The sequence below is a fragment of the Cydia fagiglandana genome, chromosome 25 (genome assembly GCF_963556715.1).
Source record: "Cydia fagiglandana chromosome 25, ilCydFagi1.1, whole genome shotgun sequence".
Lineage (NCBI taxonomy): Eukaryota > Metazoa > Arthropoda > Insecta > Lepidoptera > Tortricidae > Cydia > Cydia fagiglandana.
Window position 1 is genome coordinate 6886024 of NC_085956.1, and position 19252 is coordinate 6905275.

The 19252-nt window shown below is 40.1% G+C and overlaps 2 protein-coding genes across 3 annotated transcripts in view; one reads left to right on the top strand and one right to left on the bottom strand.

The window, feature by feature from the left end:
• LOC134677053 (adenosylhomocysteinase-like 1) overlaps positions 1-5787 on the bottom strand; it is a 41736-nt gene extending 35949 nt beyond the window's left edge. The window contains exon 1 of the mRNA XM_063535488.1: positions 5172-5787. Within this exon, the coding sequence (XP_063391558.1) occupies positions 5172-5415 (244 nt within the window). The 5' untranslated portion in view covers positions 5416-5787. The remainder of the gene's footprint in view (positions 1-5171) is intronic.
• Positions 5788-6302: 515 nt separating this feature from the next.
• The window catches only part of LOC134677012 (uncharacterized), a 28371-nt gene continuing 15421 nt past the window's right edge, over positions 6303-19252 (top strand). Inside the window, exons 1-5 of one of the 2 annotated variants that reach the window (XM_063535418.1) lie at positions 6303-6395; positions 8620-8737; positions 13492-13658; positions 14481-14584; positions 16225-16376. In XM_063535418.1, coding sequence (XP_063391488.1) covers positions 8626-8737; positions 13492-13658; positions 14481-14584; positions 16225-16376 — 535 coding nt within the window. In that variant the 5' untranslated portion in view covers positions 6303-6395; positions 8620-8625. The remainder of the gene's footprint in view (positions 6396-8619; positions 8738-13491; positions 13659-14480; positions 14585-16224; positions 16377-19252) is intronic. The other variant, XM_063535419.1, reaches the window with a different exon arrangement.

The window sequence follows — 19252 nt, forward strand, 5'->3', positions numbered from 1 at the left end:
AAGATTAGGTTGACAAAAAGCTAATAGGGCTTCTTTAGGATACAACCCGGAAGAGAAGAAGCTAAGGGTGGTGTATCCCACCTGTCCAGTGTGTTGCGTCTCACATTTTGCTTAATGAGAGAGTGATATTCAATGACATTGGACAAAGAAATTGGACAAGTGGAATACCACATTAAGATGAAGTATAGGAAGTCTTAACTAGCAAACTTTTTAACTAAGCCTATGTGACAACAGACAGGACGTAGTAACAAGTAGGAAAAGTATCGAATACAGTTCATCATCTCAGCCATAAGACGTCCACTGCTGAACATAGGCCTCCCCCTTGGACCTCCATACGTGCCGGTTGGAATCGACCCGCATCCAGCGTCTTCCGGCGACCTTAACAAGGTCGTCTGTCCATCTTGTGGGTGGACGTCCTACGCTGCGCTTGCTAGTCTGTGGTCTCCACTCGAGCACTTTTCGACCCCATCGGCCACCTTCTCTGCGTGCAATGTGGCCTGCCCATTGCCACTTCAGCTTGCTAATCCGGTGGGTGGGCTATGTCGGTGACTTTAGTTCGTCTACGGATCTCTTCATTTCTGATTCGATCACGTAGAGAAACTCCGAGCATAGCCCTCTCAATAGCTCGTTGAGCGACTTTGAGTTTTGAGATGAGGCCGATAGTGAAAGACCACGTTTCGGAGCCGTAAGTCATAACTGGTTACACAGTGATTAAAGACATAAGAATACAGACAATACAGTTACTTTTGAACAAACTCATGGCATTCGAAGTTTCTAGAACCCACAACAATCACAAAAGGCCCGAGAAGCCCCAACTTCTGAACGAAGTTAGGCCGTTATGTATACAGGGTGGGAAAGGTCAGCGTAAGTACAGAGGTAGAGCATAAATGTTTTACATCTTATTTTCACGGGAACGTTCGTATTTGTTATGCTAGGTACTTCGGTTAACTGCCCTCCGCCCCTAGAGAACAAAATTTCTAAACGTATACCCCTTCCAACTCGCATATAAACTGTATTAGAAACTTGACACTGTATTAGAAATGGACAGATGGACACGCTCACGTCATCACATCTACATGGCGCCATCTTACCCATGCCTCCCCACTTCAAAAACAGCCTAACGGCCTGACCCTAAATAGTCGAAAGGGATAGTGCCATAAATTAGAAAGGGATTTCGACCCTGAACCGCTGTCATACTTCGGTTTTGTAGGAAGTGTCCTTTCTGTACGGAAGTGCTATTCTGTGGTTACGGCCTAGCCTCGACATTAAGCGACTGGCTTCGGCTAAGGCGAAAACCATAGGTGGGAACGAAAGGTCCGATCGCTGTGTCTCGCTCCAACCTATGGTTTTCGCCTTAACCAAAGCCAGTCGCTCAATGTCGTGGCCAAGCCGTAACCACAGAATAGTACTACCGTACAGAAAGGACACTTCCTACAAAACCGAAGTTTGACAGCGGTTCAGGGTCGAAATCCAAAGGGATTTCAGGTTCTTACTAGCTAATTAGAAAGCTAATTTATGGCACTATCCCTTTCGACTATTTAGGGTTGTCAAAATTAAAGTATGTAATAATCTTATCTGTGGTCGTGCACGCAAAGGGACCTCAAGTTGACAACAAGTGGTGTCAACCCTAATAATTGCTCGGAGCAATGCTGAGCCGAACGGAGCCGAGTTTGCCCGAAGTCAGGAGTGTCTCCCCACTGACGTAACCATAACCAACGGCGCATAAGACCTTTCTCGACAAACATGTATGGAAATATGAATATCACTTGAGACGTGAGAGACGTTGAATAATTCCAGAATAATGTATTATGAACGGTCATAAATAAAACATGGCGCTCATCAAATTAAGTATTTTGAGGGCGTTTTGGGGTGGAAACATTTATTAACTAAATAACCCTCTAGTTGTCGTATAAGAGTTTTGCGTCTTTTAGCAAATACTTAAATGGTTAGCCCATGCGCCTTGTAGCTTCAGAGGCACAAGCAAAAAGATTAGATAGTATAGAGGACTCCTGTCATAGTAAAATTTGTAGTCACTGTAAATTTACTGCCATCTATCGACACACGACTAAAACTCAATATAAACACGTATAAAATTATCAAAAAATGTATATATATGGATAAATGATTTTATTATTTTTATGTCATTTTGACCCATGTTCATTCACTGATATCTATGTGTTAAAATTGTTAAATATGAAACGGTGTCGTCACGCCATCTAGCCGAGAATAGGCCAAAGATGTGTGCGTCATCTATCCGAGAATGACTCTTTCTCAATTTCCGACTTATTCATCTTATACGAAGTTACATGTCTTTGGCACAAGTGAAGATAGTGAATCTATTCACTATGTGATATAACATTTTGATCAATACATCGATACAGCTACTTCTGACTCTATTGCATTTAACAACTATCTCAATTTAGATGGATACCATAATCTTAAATACATACCTAAAACAGTGTATAGTGTATGTAATGTACTATCAATATCATCCACATTGTTAACTAACAATTATAAACCTTATTCCATAGATATAAGGTCCATATTCTGGTAAGAATTTTGCTGATATATATTATTTGCAATAGAGAACTCTAATTCAACTGAATAAAGTATGTATTTCAATGTTCTGTGGATAGTGACATGAATAAAGCCAATTAAAGAGTGAATGTTACCTAACAAAATTAGCGAAGTTTCATATTCATTTTAATTGAAACCTTAATAGTGTAATGTTAGAGTTCATTCTAAGTTATACTGACTATTGTCATACAAATATATAATAGGTATTTTTTATAATTATGAAATGAATAAAGGTTTAAGAAAAATTAACATACCTAATTGGCCCTGACATTTCATATACATACCTACTTAATATAACTTATTTTGTTTCAATGACTTTACATTAATGATATTTCTTTTAATGAGATTAATGAGCGACAGTTTACTTCAAGTAATAGTACATTTCGATGCTAGTGCGGAAGGTATGTCATTACTTCACGAGTACCGAGACACGAGCCGCAGGCGAGTGGCAAGACTCGGGACGAGTGAAGAATGACATTTCCGCACGTGTATCGAACGACGTTTTTTAATACAGTTGCGAAAAAATAAGAAAAACATTGTTAATCGTACACTAAACAAAAGTGGTAACAGTGACAGCTCGGTTAGACGTCGTCTTTAAGTATATTATATCTATGGGCGTTTGGCAGCTATTCCGTTCCATTCAGTCAACTTATTAAGAACGGAATTTTCAATATTGAATATTAAAAAATAAACGTGTTATAATGATGAAGAGGTAAGTAATTAAATATGAAATATGTAATATTTTTCGTATTCTTACATTAACGGTAGGTTTTTATGCTGATTACGACGTTTAAAGGAAACTAATATTAACACTCATCAATAAGTAGTCGTGAATTGGAACAAGTATAAATTTAAAAAAATTGGAAAAGTAAAAAGCACTAGTTCGAGATAACCAACTTTCCGCACGCTAAACAGCTACGTAAAGTAGCACTTTTTGAGCAACTGTATTAAAAAATATATATACAGTGGTACAACTAAACGAAATTAATAACTAGCTTAAATCTAAAATAGGCCCCTGAGGCATTGTATCAAGTTACATGTACCTAAGATATAGTTCAGTACCTAACATTACTAGCCTCCTAATTAAAGGCTCAGTCATACAAATGAAAATCCAAAATTTTCCACTGAAATTTGAACCTATAATGTAGGACAGAGTTGATTTTGCATTGTTTGAAAATTAAATGAATCAAAGCAAAAGTGACTCTGTTCCAATTGAATATGATTTAGATTTCATTGAGAAGAAATATAGGTTGGACCTTAGGCCTTAGGAGGATTGAGCCTTGTGAGATATTATTCAACCTATTTATGTGTAAATTATTAAATAAATCATACAGAGGAAACCTTTAGAAGGAGTTATAATAATGATGACCTGCAGACCTTGGGTAAAGGTCCCAATTAAAAATAAGGTAATAAATTGGTTAGAAGATAAAAATTACGATCAGGTGGAAGACTTGCTAGGATATGTAGCCTAGCCAAGCCACACAAGTACACACACACACACGCACGCACGCACGCACGCACGCACGCACGCACGCACGCACGCACGCACGCACGCACGCACGCACGCACGCACGCACGCACGCACGCACGCAGGGAGACTTACAGGGAGACACCAGCCATTGGTAAAATATGTACTGGTTTTTAATGAAATAAAGAATTTTGAATTTTTTTTTGTATTTTGTAATTCATATACAACCGTAAACTTGCTCAAACATGTCTGCCATGCCTAATTTTGCCCAACTTAAAAAACAGTAATACTCCACCAACTCTGTCCATACACAAATTCCTAATAATGATTATTGATTTACTAAACCAAGCCAAGCGCCAAGCGGACCCCAGGCTCCCATGAGCCGTGGCAAAATCCCGGTACAACATAAGGAAGATGATGAATGATTAACTTACTCTAATGGGGTTGACAACCATCAAAGATTTGCATAGATGACACCAGCATTTTAGGTTTTCCCGGTCTCTAGTTTTGATCTATGAGATTTAGCTTAAAGGGCTGGCATCCAGGACAGGAAAGTTAAAAAAAAAAGAACAAGAATTGGACACAATTCTAAGAATTGACAGGAAAGCCTATGCTGGCTCCATAATTATATTGTAAAATACTTGGACCAGCCAACCCTACTATAAAGATAAAATAATGATTCAATGAATATGCTTCAGGAGAAACTATACTTTGAATATGATTCAGGAGAAACTATACTTTATAAGATAAAATTATTTTATTGAAATGCCCATGTAACCGTCAGAAATTGTAATAACTATAGATATACATATAAATAATTCTTGCATTTAGAATGAAAACGAAATATGAGGATACAGCATTATAAATATGATGTACTATCTTCTATTTTCCTATTAAACTAGTTACTGTACATAAGAATTAAGACTCCTGATTTATTAGTTTTCAGAAATATATCCCTGTAATGCACCAGCTTAATCAAAACTTCTGTTAACATTAATCTTCATTTATAAAAATTATAAATAGACTAGAGCTTCAAAATAAAAAGTTCAACAACACAGCAAGCAATTAAAATAATTTGAATTCCTGCCAACACTACAAAAACAACAGTAAGTTTTTTTAAACTCACCGGTATATGACGTAGAACTGTACGAATCTGCCGACGATGCCGACAACGATCTACTTCTATATCTTGCAGATTTTTTTAGGGCTCCAGACTTGACCCTGGGTCCTTCAAACTTCCCAGCAGCCCCTTCTACAGTGGAGCCCCCTCGCACTTGCCCGGGGTCTGTTACAGGACTATCGCTGGCCACATTCGCCGCAGAAACACTTTCTTTCCGATGCTGATTGGGTTCTCCGTGGCCATCAGACATTTTTTATTTAAAAAAATGTAGAAATTTTTTTACGGTTTTCGTGACTTCCTACTAGTAGAACGGTGGGTTAAATTATTTAATCAATAAATTATAAATGTACTAAAAAATAATACCGTTTTATGTAAGCGCGTAAAATAAAAATATCAATAATAACACCACAATTTAGCCGCAACGGCTATACTTCTTTTATACTAACGAATAAACACAAATTACGGTAATAAATAAATTCTTTGGTTTAATTAATACAGTTCTTTTAAAGCTTTTTGCATTTTGGTTAAAATAAGTAATACTATAGCGGAAAATCGTTTTTCCAGCTACACTTCCGCCCGTAGTTTTACACCCCTCCACTTCACCCCCTGAAATGACTGAAATGTCATTTTTCGATCGGCCCAAGATCCGGTGACATAAGTTGTCAAAAACCGGTATTTATCGACGTTTTCATGTAAGGTCAATAACCTTTTATTTACTATACTTCGTTTTTTTTAGCATTAGAAATTAGGTAAACAATCTTGATGTGTCTTTTAATTGAAAAACACATTTTAAAAATAAGTTACGGCAAATATGTAACAAATTATGAATCTAATACGATCATTTATATTCTTCTGCTTTCATAAGTGATAATTATTGATTTTTAAAAAGTGTTTTTCAATTAAAAGACATGCCAAGATCGCTTACCTTCTTTCAAGTTCTTTCTAATGCTAAAAAAAACGAACTATAAAATGATTAAAGCGTTAGTTATAATACATTTTTAACAAGCCTTAATTACGTTTTATTATAAACTTTTGTTTAATCGCTTTGTAAATAAATTGAAACAGAAATATACGTTGTCAATTTATTAAACCGGCTTTATCGTAAATCCACGTATACCGTTTCGGGACGTCACTAGTCTTACCAATATGGCAGTGATACGTATGACAACTGCAACTCCACTACACAGCTAGGAAATAATAACTTATTATTTGTTCATAATACTTTATTTGGTGAGTAAAACTACGAGAAATTACCTTAAAAACAATATAAGTAAGCGATGGCTGGTAAAATTATAGTTCGAGTTTGATTTATAAAACGTGTCAGAGCTGCGAGAAAAGGTCAATTTTGAAATCTGTCGTGGTTTTTACCGGCATATATTTGCATTTACGTGAGAAATAAGCAGCACACATGTGTAACATGTGTGTTACGAGCGTATTAAAATAAACATAGTAAGAATGGGATACTATTTTAATTGATTCTTGTGCGTATTACTTGATTTTGTGGTAAGCGATTTGATGCTTCACTCAAATCTATAATTCTGTATAGACGTATTTCCCCAAGTCGTGTCTTAAATGCAGCTTTCTTTGTTCCATCCTGCTGCTTATTACCGATTACGGAGTTGCGGTGTTTCTCTAATCGTATCACATGTTTACGTCCGTATATGTGATACTGATATGTCGCGATTTCATACGCATTGTTTACATATGACATTAGCCAATCCTATTTATTCACAAGTTGTTATTTATGAAAGAACATTCGTCAAAACAATCATGTTTGTGACTCATATTTTATGGTTTTAAGTAATATTATGTGGTGCTGCTATTAGTCATCATTTATGTTGTATGTTAACCTATGTGTGTGTACAACATATCTAATTTGATGGAAATAAAATGAACACAAGTTAGTTTGGTGCTATAATCTAGATATTTACCCTATGTAACAAAATTTGTGATCCCTAGTACTTAAATGTCCAGAACTGAGTGTGAGCTTGCTAGGGCTAGGCCAACTTAGGGTGTCCAGGTAAAATCTGGACATGCCCAGCATTTTATGCCCCTGTATAGCTAAATGTTCACGTATCCAGTCTTTTAGGGTTCTAAGAATATGTCTGTCATCATCATCTCAGCCATAAGATGTCCACTGCTGAACATAGGCCTCCCCCTTAAACCTCCATACGTGCCGGATGGGGGGTGAATGCCATAATGGCAGGCGGGTTGGCGAACGCAGTCGAGCACACCGAATTTGAGGGACGCTGCTGCCCATCCACCGGTGGTCTTAATATGTCTGTGGTTGTGTCTAATTGCCACGACTCTTATCATACATTCTATATGGGTCGTGGCAATTAGCCTGAACATTTTTTTTTAGAATGACCTGATGGTCATTAACAAATTAACTATGGCTAATAATTGTATTTCTGGATTTATGCATATTTCAACCATAATTCATAATTTTTTTGGTTTATTTTATTATGTTTATACAGTGTTTTTTTAAACTCTGTTAACTTTGGAGTAAGGCTAAGTACATTTAAGGAAACTGAATGGCATATTTAATTTTCTAGTCTTTTTATTTACTTTATATTTTCGCAAAAGCAAATGCTGCCTCATAGCGTTGTTGTAACATGGGCATGCTACAATTGAAAACTTTGATAGGGTTGTGGCAGTTATTTTCTTCCAGCTTTAGTTTTCGTCCACTTGATTTGAATATAAACCTACATTGCTGCACAAATTTGGACTTATTACGATCCTTAATGTCTAAACAGTTTATCTACATAAAAATTATAAGTATCAAATTAAAAATGAAATATATTATTTGCTAATCCGTCAAGTGAACGAAAACTAGAGCATGGACAGAAACTAGCGCAATGAGCCTATATCTTAAATAGCATAAATAATTATGATACAGTCAAGTGGACGAAAACTAGCGCAAAGACCCTGTACCTTCTTCTTTCCATCCTGTTACCCCCTGCTGGGGTGTAGGGCTCGAATCTTTTTCTTCCACTGACTGTCCTGGGCAGCTTGGGTAGCCTCCTCCCACCCCATCCCCAATACCCTGTATCTTAAATAGTGTTTGGCTTGAGAGGATCCTAGCAGGTTGTTTCGATGGTAATAAGACAAGCCTTGAAGATTATCGTGTATTGCATTATGTAGGCGGATTACATGGATGACTTACATCTTAACGTAGGTACAGATACAGCGAGTATAGGTTCTATGTGGTTACTATCCGGTGGCAGAGCAGAAAGAGGGCTAGAGCGAATGGTGTCTGAGTTTATATATGGTAATCGTTCACTCCCGAGTGAACTCTCCGCGGAGTGAATGGGATATGTCATTCGCCCTCGCCTGACCAATCAATCAATGCAGCCAATATTAACATTATAATTAAGGGCTAGTGAGGCGGTGCGACGCCACAAGTGTTTACGATATGTTTTTTTTTTAAATAAACTATTTGTATTTGATATAGCACATAATGTCGACCCCGGGGCGCGGGCGCGGCTACTCGGGCCGCCACCATCTGCGCTCCCCTCGGCCCGGCGACGACGATGCGCGCGCCTTGGCTGAATTGAGCCCCAGAGCTACAGGTACATAGTTTATATTATCATCATCAGTTCGCCCACTTTATTTTTTAAATAAATACCAGTGTAAGTTTACAGCTCTAGATATGCCAAAACACTCATACTCTAAATACATAGTCATAACTATCTCTAGGATCTAGAGATTAAAAAAAGGCCTGAAACTATACTAATCTACATAGGTACTCGTAGAGTAAAAAAAAACTACTTTGTAAATCCTGATACTATACTAATTTACATAGGTTGAGTTTAAAAACATCCTGATTTATGTTGTAAATTCGGCCACTTGTCTGCGAATATGTCTGCGTTTTGGACTGTAGCTAAGATGCTACACTGTTGAGCATAGGCCATTGTAGGGTTCCGTACCCAAGTGGTAAACAGGGGACTCTATTGCTTAGACTCCACTGTCTGTCTGTCACCAGGCTGTATCTCATGAATTGTGATAGCTAGACAGTTGGAATTTTCACAGATGATGTATTTCTGTTGCCGCTATAACAACAAATACTAAAAATAAAATAATATAAATATTTAAGTGGGGCTCTCATACAACAAGCCTGGTTTTTCTTGCGTAATGGTACGGAACCCTTCGTGCGGGAGTCCGATTCGCACTTGGCCGGTTTTTTTCGAGTATGTCACTTGGCTTCTAAAATAGTGTTTACAACCCACTTCATATTTTACAATGTAGTCATAACTAACTACGGTTACAGAGAGCCTTTTCAAGGTCAGAAAGTAGTAATTAATAGGGATTAAGGACCCGTAGGGACCCTTTGAGAACACTTAAGATTATTTTCCTGTTCCCGTGACAAAACCATCCTTCCAAATATCGACTCTATTTCCAAAACTAAAGGATTCAAATTACAACAACCGCTCTTACAGGTATACGGCTAACTTTAACAATGATGTTACCACCGAACACACTATAATACTTACCTACCGCCACCGCTACATCTCACTCACACTTGCACAGTCGTAGCAGGAGAGAAAGAGATGATAATATGAGGCATTATCTATGAAAAGGGACCTTATTGTCGATGGCGCTTACGCTGCACAGCGTCGCGCGGTATTGTATTTATATTGGAGCATCGTTAATAATGACGTAAGTGCCATCGACAATAAGGTCCCTTTTCATAGATAACGCCACATATAATCTCCTTTATAACATTTCGTCAACCTTATTGTAAAGATGTAAGGTCCATCGATACTCAAATAAAGATGTAGGTACCTGTTAGTTTTTACTACCTGTAAAGCTACCTGTCACTTTAAAGTACAATGCCCACCCTCACCATAGTATTATATACCGCGATCATACGTAGACGGGTCTCTAATATTGTTTCCCATAAAATTTTAAGTCATAAATTATTTGTTTGTCCGCATTTTCGTTAGTCATAAATCATAATATGGTTTTACTCAAACGCGTAACTTTTCGGGCTTGCTATAAAACAAACCTAACCTATCTATAGGATAACCTGACGAAAATCCTGAAAAGTTAACGGTTTCAGAATTATGACTAATGATAATCTGACAATCATTACATTATGACTTTCGATAATTATGTCAAACAAGGAGATCCGGTCGTATAGACATTGTAGTTATAATTAAGTTCATTGTGGTGTACCTGTTAGCTTCCTGTATTCGAGCCGAAATAGTGATAAGACTGATAAATATAATTAATAATTTGAATACAAAAATGGGTGTCGAAAAAGCTACGGAGCCTGATATTCCTGATACTACAGGTAATATGTAATACAATACATATACAAATCCTCTTTTGCACAACCTCATTAAAACATTTACAGAGAGACATACATAATACACGGTGTAACATGAGGAAACAATAATTTTAACAGCGTATTCCTGATCATATTTAGAGACAAAAATAACCTATAAACTTTTTTGAAATTCGCCTAGTTTCAAGATAATTTAATTTAAAAAAAAGTTTTTGTTGTTACATAGTGTAAAAGACCTTTTTGATGGTGATGTTGGTGCTATGGGACGTAGTATTAATATCCTTATTGATAGATGTCAAAAAAATAAGTTCAAAAACTAAAACCCGACTACTGCAAATCGCGCTCTAAAAAGTATGAAACAAGATAGAATTCTTATCGAAAATTATCAAGCAGGAAATATTATAAATGTTACCATTTTTTTATATAAAAATACAACGTAATATAATTTACAGATTTTTTTATATATTTACAGAGATTCAGAGGATCGCCGTGGTCGTATGCCACGATTATAAACTTAAAAGTAATGTGGCATACGACCACGGCTATTATATATATTTCATACTTTTTAGAGCGCGATTTGCAGTAGTCGGGTTTTAGTTTTTGAACTTATTTTTTATTTAATTAATTTTGGGGTCATGATTTCGTTACTAACTTTTTGAAGTCACTTTATATTACTTTTGCGAGGGCGTCCTCAGTACAGAAATGCACGCAGAGCGCCGCCTATATCGGGCTACGCCCTTTAGTGCCTATGAGGGCGCCGAAGGCGCCCGGTTTTGGAACGCGTTTGTCGGGCTCCGCCCGACTCTTTTAGTATGAGGGCGCCGAAGGCGCCCGGCTTTGGATCGCGTACGTCGGGCTACGCCCGACACTTTTAGTATGAGGGCGCCGAAGGCGCCCGGCTTTGCAACGCGTACGTCGGGCTCCGCCCGACTCTTTTAGTATGAGGGCGCCGAAGGCGCGCGGCTTTGGAACGCGTACGTCGGGCTACGCCCGACACTTTTAGTATGAGGGCGCCGAAGGCGCCCGGTTTTGGAACGCGTTTGTCGGGCTCTTTTAGTATAGGGGCGCCGAAGGCGCCCGGCTTTGGATCGCGTACGTCGGGCTACGCCCGACACTTTTAGTATGAGGGCGCCGAAGGCGCCCGGCGTTGCAACGCGTACGTCGGGCTCCGCCCGACTCTTTTAGTATGAGGGCGCCGAAGGCGCCCGGCTTCGGAACGCGTACGTATCTTGTAAAAAAATTGACCGTTTCATACTCGTACATTTTGGCTGATCAGGACTTCTATACCTATTCACGTTATAAAATGTTGCAGGACATTAAAAAAACACCATGTATAGCAGCCAAACAAATTTCTTTTGCAAAAACCTTCTTGTATCGCCGTAGTCGCGTAACACGCGGATAGAATCCAGAGCGCTTGTAGATTCATAGTTCGAATCACCTAACCGATAAATTTATGTTTTATCTGGCGCATGCAAGCAAAGCCGGGTGCAAAAGCTAACAATATTTATATATTTGAAATGTGCTAATTGAGCTCTTTGCAATGATGTATAACACATCATCATTACTTAATTTTAGTTTTTTGGTTCGTGACTTTATGACCTCTAGAGGGCGCATTGTTCATTTCTTTGTGACGCCATATAGCCTATAACCAGCGGACGATTAAGACGATTCGAATGACACATCGTTTGTTAAATTATAATAAGTACTTTAGAAGTTATGAGGGAACAGATGAACGTACATACATACATACATACATACCCACATACATACCGGTCAAAATCATAACCCTCCTTTTGCGTTGCCGTAGTCGGGTAATTATAATAAGTACTTTAGAAGTTATGAGGGAACAGATGAACATACATACATACATACATACATACATACCCACATACATACCGGTCAAAATCATAACCCTCCTTTTGCGTTGCCGTAGTCGGGTAAAAAGTGACAAGTAACACTTTGCAACAAGTAGGTTTTACGAAAAAAAAATTAAAAATGAAATTTAAGTGACAAGTTTACCAATAACATTTATTTTTTATGTACAAATACATTCATAAAAATGAAAAAACCCAACAAAGAAAAAAAAATTTTTTTAGCGAAATTGACCTAAACTTATATTAAATTTTTTCCTTCTTTTGACCTCAGAAATGCGCGGTTAAAATTATTCGGTTTCCTCATGTTACACCGTGTATATGAAGACAGAGGCAACAAAAGGCCAAAACAAACAAAATTCAAAACGGGAGGGGAAATTTCAAAACATAATAAGAAGAGGTTGAATTTCATCTAATTTCACTCCGTCATTATTGAACCAATTTGTAAAATCTCTTTTAAAACTTAGTTAATAAAATACTAAGTTTTTTTTGAAACTACTAATAATAATATGGACTGATGCTAGATCCAGAAGATTTATTATATTAAATCAAAATAATTTTTTAAATCATTTATTTACATACAATATATCTACAGTGGTACTACTAAACGAAATTAATAACTAGCTTAAATCTAAAATAGGCCCCTGAGGCATTGTACCAAGTATGCTGGCGGCATTTCCCCGCTGTATCGCAATGCTGATACGTTGTGCGAGGTAGCCGCCAGCTCTTCGGTCACCAGTTACGTCAACCAGACGCTTCGCGATTTCTGCGAAAGATTTATTTATATTTATTTATTAATATAAATGATATTTTAATAGGGTAAAGTAGGTAAGGTTTCCATGAAACTAATCCTAATCTACAAGGTAGTTAAGCCGGTTCCTTTGTTAAGTTAGTTTCAGAACGAATTTTATGTTCGTGCGTTGCCAAAGAGCCACCTTCATGCCTCTTACCCTTATTTTTTTTTTACTAAACTAACAATCGTATCTGTTTCATTTCACAAAATAACATATTATGGGTGATTTTCATTTGGCCTTTAAAATTTAACACATAGTAATCTAAAATTACCATTTTATTCTAGATAAATTTTATTTTATAAAATATAACAAATGAGAATCACCCAACATCATTCACTCATCATCCCATTAATAATCGAAACAATTTAAAGCTCCCATGTTCACAGACAAAGAGCCCAAACAGGAGAAAGAGAAGGAAGATGTGGGAGATAAGGAGAGGAAGAGAGAGGAAGTGAAGTATCATGTGAGCGGAGAAGATGAAACGGCTTTGAAAGAGCTGCTGCAGATTGAGGAGCAGTTTACTCCGCTTCTGACATTGGTAAGTTAAACAGAAAGAGAAAGAAGTGGGAGAGGGAGAGAGAAGGAAGTATCATGTCAGCGGAATGAGGCGGCTTTGAAAGAGCTGCTGCAGATTGAGGACTCCGCAACTGACATTGGTGAGTTTTGGTCTTTAATTATTATAAGCAGAAAGAGAAAGATGTGGAAGACAGGGAGAGTAAGAGAGAGAAGGAAGTATCATATCAGCGGGATGAGGCGACTTTGAAAGAGCTGCTACAGATTGAGAAGCATTACACACCGCTTCTGACATTGGTGAGTTTTGATCATTACCAATATTATAGACGGAAAGAGAAAGAAGCGGAAGACAGAAAGAGTAAGAGAGAGGGAAGTATCATGTGAGCAGAGAAGATGAAACAGCTTTGAAAGAGCTGCTGCAGATTGGGGCAGTACACTCCGCTTCTGACATTGGTGAGTTTTGGTCTTTAATTATAATAAACAGAAAGAGAAAGATGTGGGAGACAGGGAGAGGAAGAAAGAGGGAAGGAGGGGTATAATGAAGCCCTTGAATATATGTTGTTACTTTATCGCCAAAGGGCGGGATTAAGGACGATACGTGCCTATGTCAAAAATTTAAAGGGCCATATGTACTGTAAAACGATGTATAGTCAAAGAATTTAATTTACTACCCATTTTGTACTTTGTCACTGTGACAAAGTACGAAATGGGTCGGAAATTAAATTCTTTGACTGTACAGTACACCTGTGAAAAGGTAATTCGCAACTCGTGTCGATTTCAATTCATCGCCACTCGTTGCGAATGTCCTACTTTTCGCACTTGTATAGTAATTACTATTTCTTTTCAGTTGGAACAGTTCTCGCCGGGCGAGGACGGAATCGCGTTCAACAGGAAATTGAAGCATTTCGAGACTACGGTGTCCAGCATATGCCCTGATGAGACGCGCCTGCAGTAAGTTTATTTTAGCTTTACCGCTACAGATAGAAAGTTACAGAAGTAGTTACAATACATAGACTAGGAATCCTCCAGACCAGCGGTCGGCAACCTTTTAGCAGCCAAGGGCCACATAGTAGTTAACGGAGGTGACGCGGGCCGTACTTTGTTAATATTTATGACTTTATGAGACATTGTCGTTGGTCACTATTACATACAAAATAGCCGAGGTGGCACTCGGGCCGCATGTGACAGGTTCACGAGCCGCATGCGGCCCGCGGGCCGCAGGTTGCCGACCGCTGCTCTAGACCGAGTTTAGAGCAAATATTTCATGCAACCGATGATGCCAAAAATGCGGGGGTGCGCGGGACGAGGTGAGCGAAGTCCCGTGCCGTGATTGGTCCGTTCAAAGACACTTTCGACTCGAACATGGAGTAAAATTACCGTATGCGTGGCAGAGGGGGTAGCGCGACTATGCTCAGTCTGGAGGTTATTTTGTCTGTGTTACAATTATTGTAATACCATAGTGTAAAGAGTAAAGCTGGAAACAAATTATCGGACGCGGCTGACGGGCGCGACATAAAAGTGTGCACAGTGTTCGGGACGTGGCTTGCGGACGCGCAACAACGCTTAGTCCACAAAGAACTGTAGACGAAGAAACATGCATTTTTGTAATCCTTTAATTTGAGATTATACAGTAATTCCATGTTGCGAACACACTCGATAATTCTTTCCTCCATTTTTACCGTACGCACGTCCAAGCTCTCGCGTAATCCGCGTCCTTCTGGCGCAGTGACGCGTCCCGCACCCCGTGCATACTACTGCATACCGTCCGCGGACGTTTTCGGCTGACAGGAACATCCAGCGCGCCAGATTTCTGTCGGACGTCCGAAGGCTCAAGGTCTGCACAAAGTTACGTCCACGGCTTACCTCCGATAGTTTGCACAGTTCAGTGTATATTCATTATCTAGATACCTATAAGTCGCGGCTGTGAGCCGCGTCGGTCAGCCGCGTCCGATAATTTGTTTCCAGCTTAACAGTGGACCGACGCCTTTCATGGTTGCGTAAATACCAACACCGCACAACAACCGTATAAGTACACAGTAGGGTTGTCACAGACTTTTAAAGTTACTATAATACACGTTAGCCCTGTAAGTAGTACCGAGCTACTAACAATGGCGATGTACGTAGCTCGGGTGCGCGCGACCCGCCCCTCGCACCCCGCACGATTGCTCTGTCTAGACGGCTTCGTCGAATGATAAGTTAGCAGTGGCGGCTCCATAAAAGCCGATTCCCACCGGCTTGCCTGTTTTTGGACGTTTGAGCAGAGTTGTAAAGGAAATATGTAAGCCAAATTAGCCCCGGCTTGCCTATGGATATGTTTGCCACTGTAGAGGGGCCCACTGATTAACAGCTCGTCCGGCGGACTGTTAATCAGTGGGCCCCTTAAGTTAGTCATATTAAACCAATAGATAGCTGGGATGGGTTTGTTACGTTGCTGTCCAGAAATAGAAGCCTCGCGTTCAACTCACGGAACGAGACGAAAATCTTCACGTTCTACGATATGCCTAGGAATTTCACGATCTGCCCGATCTTACGATCGGCGGACTTTTTTTGTTACTAGTTCGGCCAAACTAATTTATGTATAAACTTTACAGACAAGCTTTCGGCTCGTTCCGCGCGGCGGCGCTGCTGTCGGCCGTGACGTCACGCAAACTGGCGGCCGTGGGTGCCTCCTTCACGCGCCAGTCACGACAACAGTTACTGCGCGGCGCTCTACTAAACGTCGTTATGCAGGGGACATTCTCTAGTGAGTATCTATGTTTATGACCCGGTATTAAAGAGTTTTAGCCACGTTATCAGTGTCGCTGCTGTCGGCCGTGACGTCACGTAAACTGGCAACAGTGGGCGCCTCCTTCACGCGCCAGTCACGACAGCAGTTACTGCGCGGCGTTCTGCTAAACATCGTTATGCAGGGGACATTCTCTAGTGAGTATCTATGTTTATGACCCGGTATTAAACAGTTTTTTATCAGTGTCGCTGCTGTCGGCCGTGACGTCACGTAAACTGGCGGCCGTGGGTGCCTCCTTCACGCGCCAGTCACGACAACAGTTGCTGCGCGGCGCTCTACTAAACGTCGTTATGCAGGGGACATTCTCTAGTGAGTATCTATGTTTATGACCCGGTATTAAAGAGTTTTAGCCACGTTATCAGTGTCGCTGCTGTCGGCCGTGACGTCACGTAAACTGGCAGCAGTGGGCGCCTCCTTCACGCGCCAGTCACGACAACAGTTGCTGCGCGGCGCTCTACTAAACGTCGTTATGCAGGGGACATTCTCTAGTGAGTATCTATGTTTATGACCCGGTATTAAAGAGTTTTAGCCACGTTATCAGTGTCGCTGCTGTCGGCCGTGACGTCACGTAAACTGGCAGCAGTGGGCGCCTCCTTCACGAGACAGTCACGACAACAGTTACTGCGCGGCGCTCTACTAAATGTCGTTATGCAGGTGACATTATCTAGTGAGTATCTACGTCGTTACGCAAGGGACATTCTCTAGTGAGTATATATTTATAAACTGGTACAGATGTAGTGCATGCGTACAAGGATGGAAGGAAGATAAATACACTACCTAAATTAATTGTAGATTATGTTAGCTTGGAGGTTAGGGGGCAGGAAGATAAACAAACGTGCTCGCTTATAGAAGTCCTGTAATCGACTGATCGGTCGGCCGTTGGACGCAGCCAACGGTACTTAGCCTATGCGTACATACTTATAGCTACAACATCCCTCCACCCTTAGCCTAAAAATATTTCTTATAATTAACTACGTTACGGGGCCGTTTTGATGGCTCATGAGATGGTCGGTCAGAAAGACCCGTAGAAGCCGCCGCAGTGTTCTGCGCCGGCGGCGGCGGCGGCGGGGCCGCGCCGACCTGGAGCGGCGGCGGTGCCTCGGCGTCCTGAGGGAGCGCAGGATTCGCAGGGGCGACATGACTCTCGGCACTGGTGGCGGCGAGTGTCAAACCCTCTTCGCAGTCGGCCCAGTTGTCGGAGGCGACAAGGTCAGGTGCTGCCGGTGCATGCACCGTCGAGGTGGATTCGGCCTGAAGTTGCTGACTGGAACCCGAAGACGTTGGTGACAATATGATGGCCGGCATATCCATCTCATTCAGTGAAAGTTGAGCATTATTACCACTCTCTCTTTCGCGCCAACTCACAACGTTCTCCCCTTTATATTTTAAAAGTTGATTTGAGTGTTTTTTTAACACAGTATTGCAACCGAGTAAGCTAACTAGGTATACAGTAGCACCGAGTCTTTTTACTATAATACCTTTCACCCAGCTCGTTTTTTGAGCTTTATAAATTTTAACTAAAACTATTTCTTTATCTAAGAACTCCACCACACGGTTACCACCATAACTAATAGCCTGCGAGCACTGTTTTTGTTTTACAACTTCGTCGAGTGTTGCGTTAAGAGGAGGTGGTTGTTTACATTTTAATAAATCTAATCTGCTACGTAACTTGGCTCCGAATAAAATTTCGGCAGGTGATTTTCCTGTTGTACTGTGAATAGAGTTTCTATAATTGAACAAAAATTCATTTAACTTACACGGCAAATCTCTTTTCTTATAACCGGATACAATGATACCCTTAATAGCATTTTTAACAATTTTTACAAATGATTCCGCTTGTCCGTTACTTATAGGGTTGTATGCCGGTGATGTTACATGTGCTATGCCATTTAAACTGCAAAAATCCCTAAACTGAGCGGAAACAAAAGAACTCGCGTTATCCGAACATATTGTGTGAATTAAACCAAATCTCGACATAACATCACACAGCTTTTCAATCACGACTTGAGTACTCGACCCCGAAGATATGTCATAACATTCTACCCATTTAGAGTAGGCATCGACAATTATTAGGTAAAGTTTGTTATTTATAGGTCCTAGCATGTCAACATGTACACGATACCAAGGCTGGGGAGGGTACTCCCAGCAGGCAAGGGGGGCGCGGGGAGGGGAGGGCCTCAGCCCGGCGCAAACGCTGCAGCTGGCAACAAAGCATTCAATATCAGCTGACATGCCTGGCCACCAAAACCGGTTCCGCGCTTCTAACTTCATCTTAGTGCTACCTAAATGACCCTTATGCAGTTCTGAGATTATTTGTTTCCGACAGTTTGTTGGAATCACAACCTTGTGTCCACGTACTAAGCATGAGTTTTCTAATGATAGTTCGTGTCTGCAGCTGTAGTACGGTGTCAAGCGCTTATCGCTATTCTTTTGTGGCCATCCATTTAGCACGTTATTTATAACATCTGATAATAATGGATCAGATTTAGTATAACATATTATGTCATCTAGGCTTAAAAAGCGAACACCGTCGTAAACAAAATTAATATAAGTAGCTTTATCTAACAACTCATCGTCATGGTTAGTGCATGTGTCTGTGGCACAAGTTGTGGCACGACTCAAAAAATCAGCTGTGTTGTGGGCACTACTCACGTATTCTATCTTAAAGTTATACGAGGCTAGAAATATAGCGTAGCGTTGCAACCTGTTAGCTGTGACTTCCGGTATACCTTTGTTAGGGTTAAAAATTGATAGGAGGGGCTTGTGGTCAGTTCTTAATACAAAAGGGGTGGATCGGCCGTACAAGTACTGATGGTACTTACGAATACCAAAGA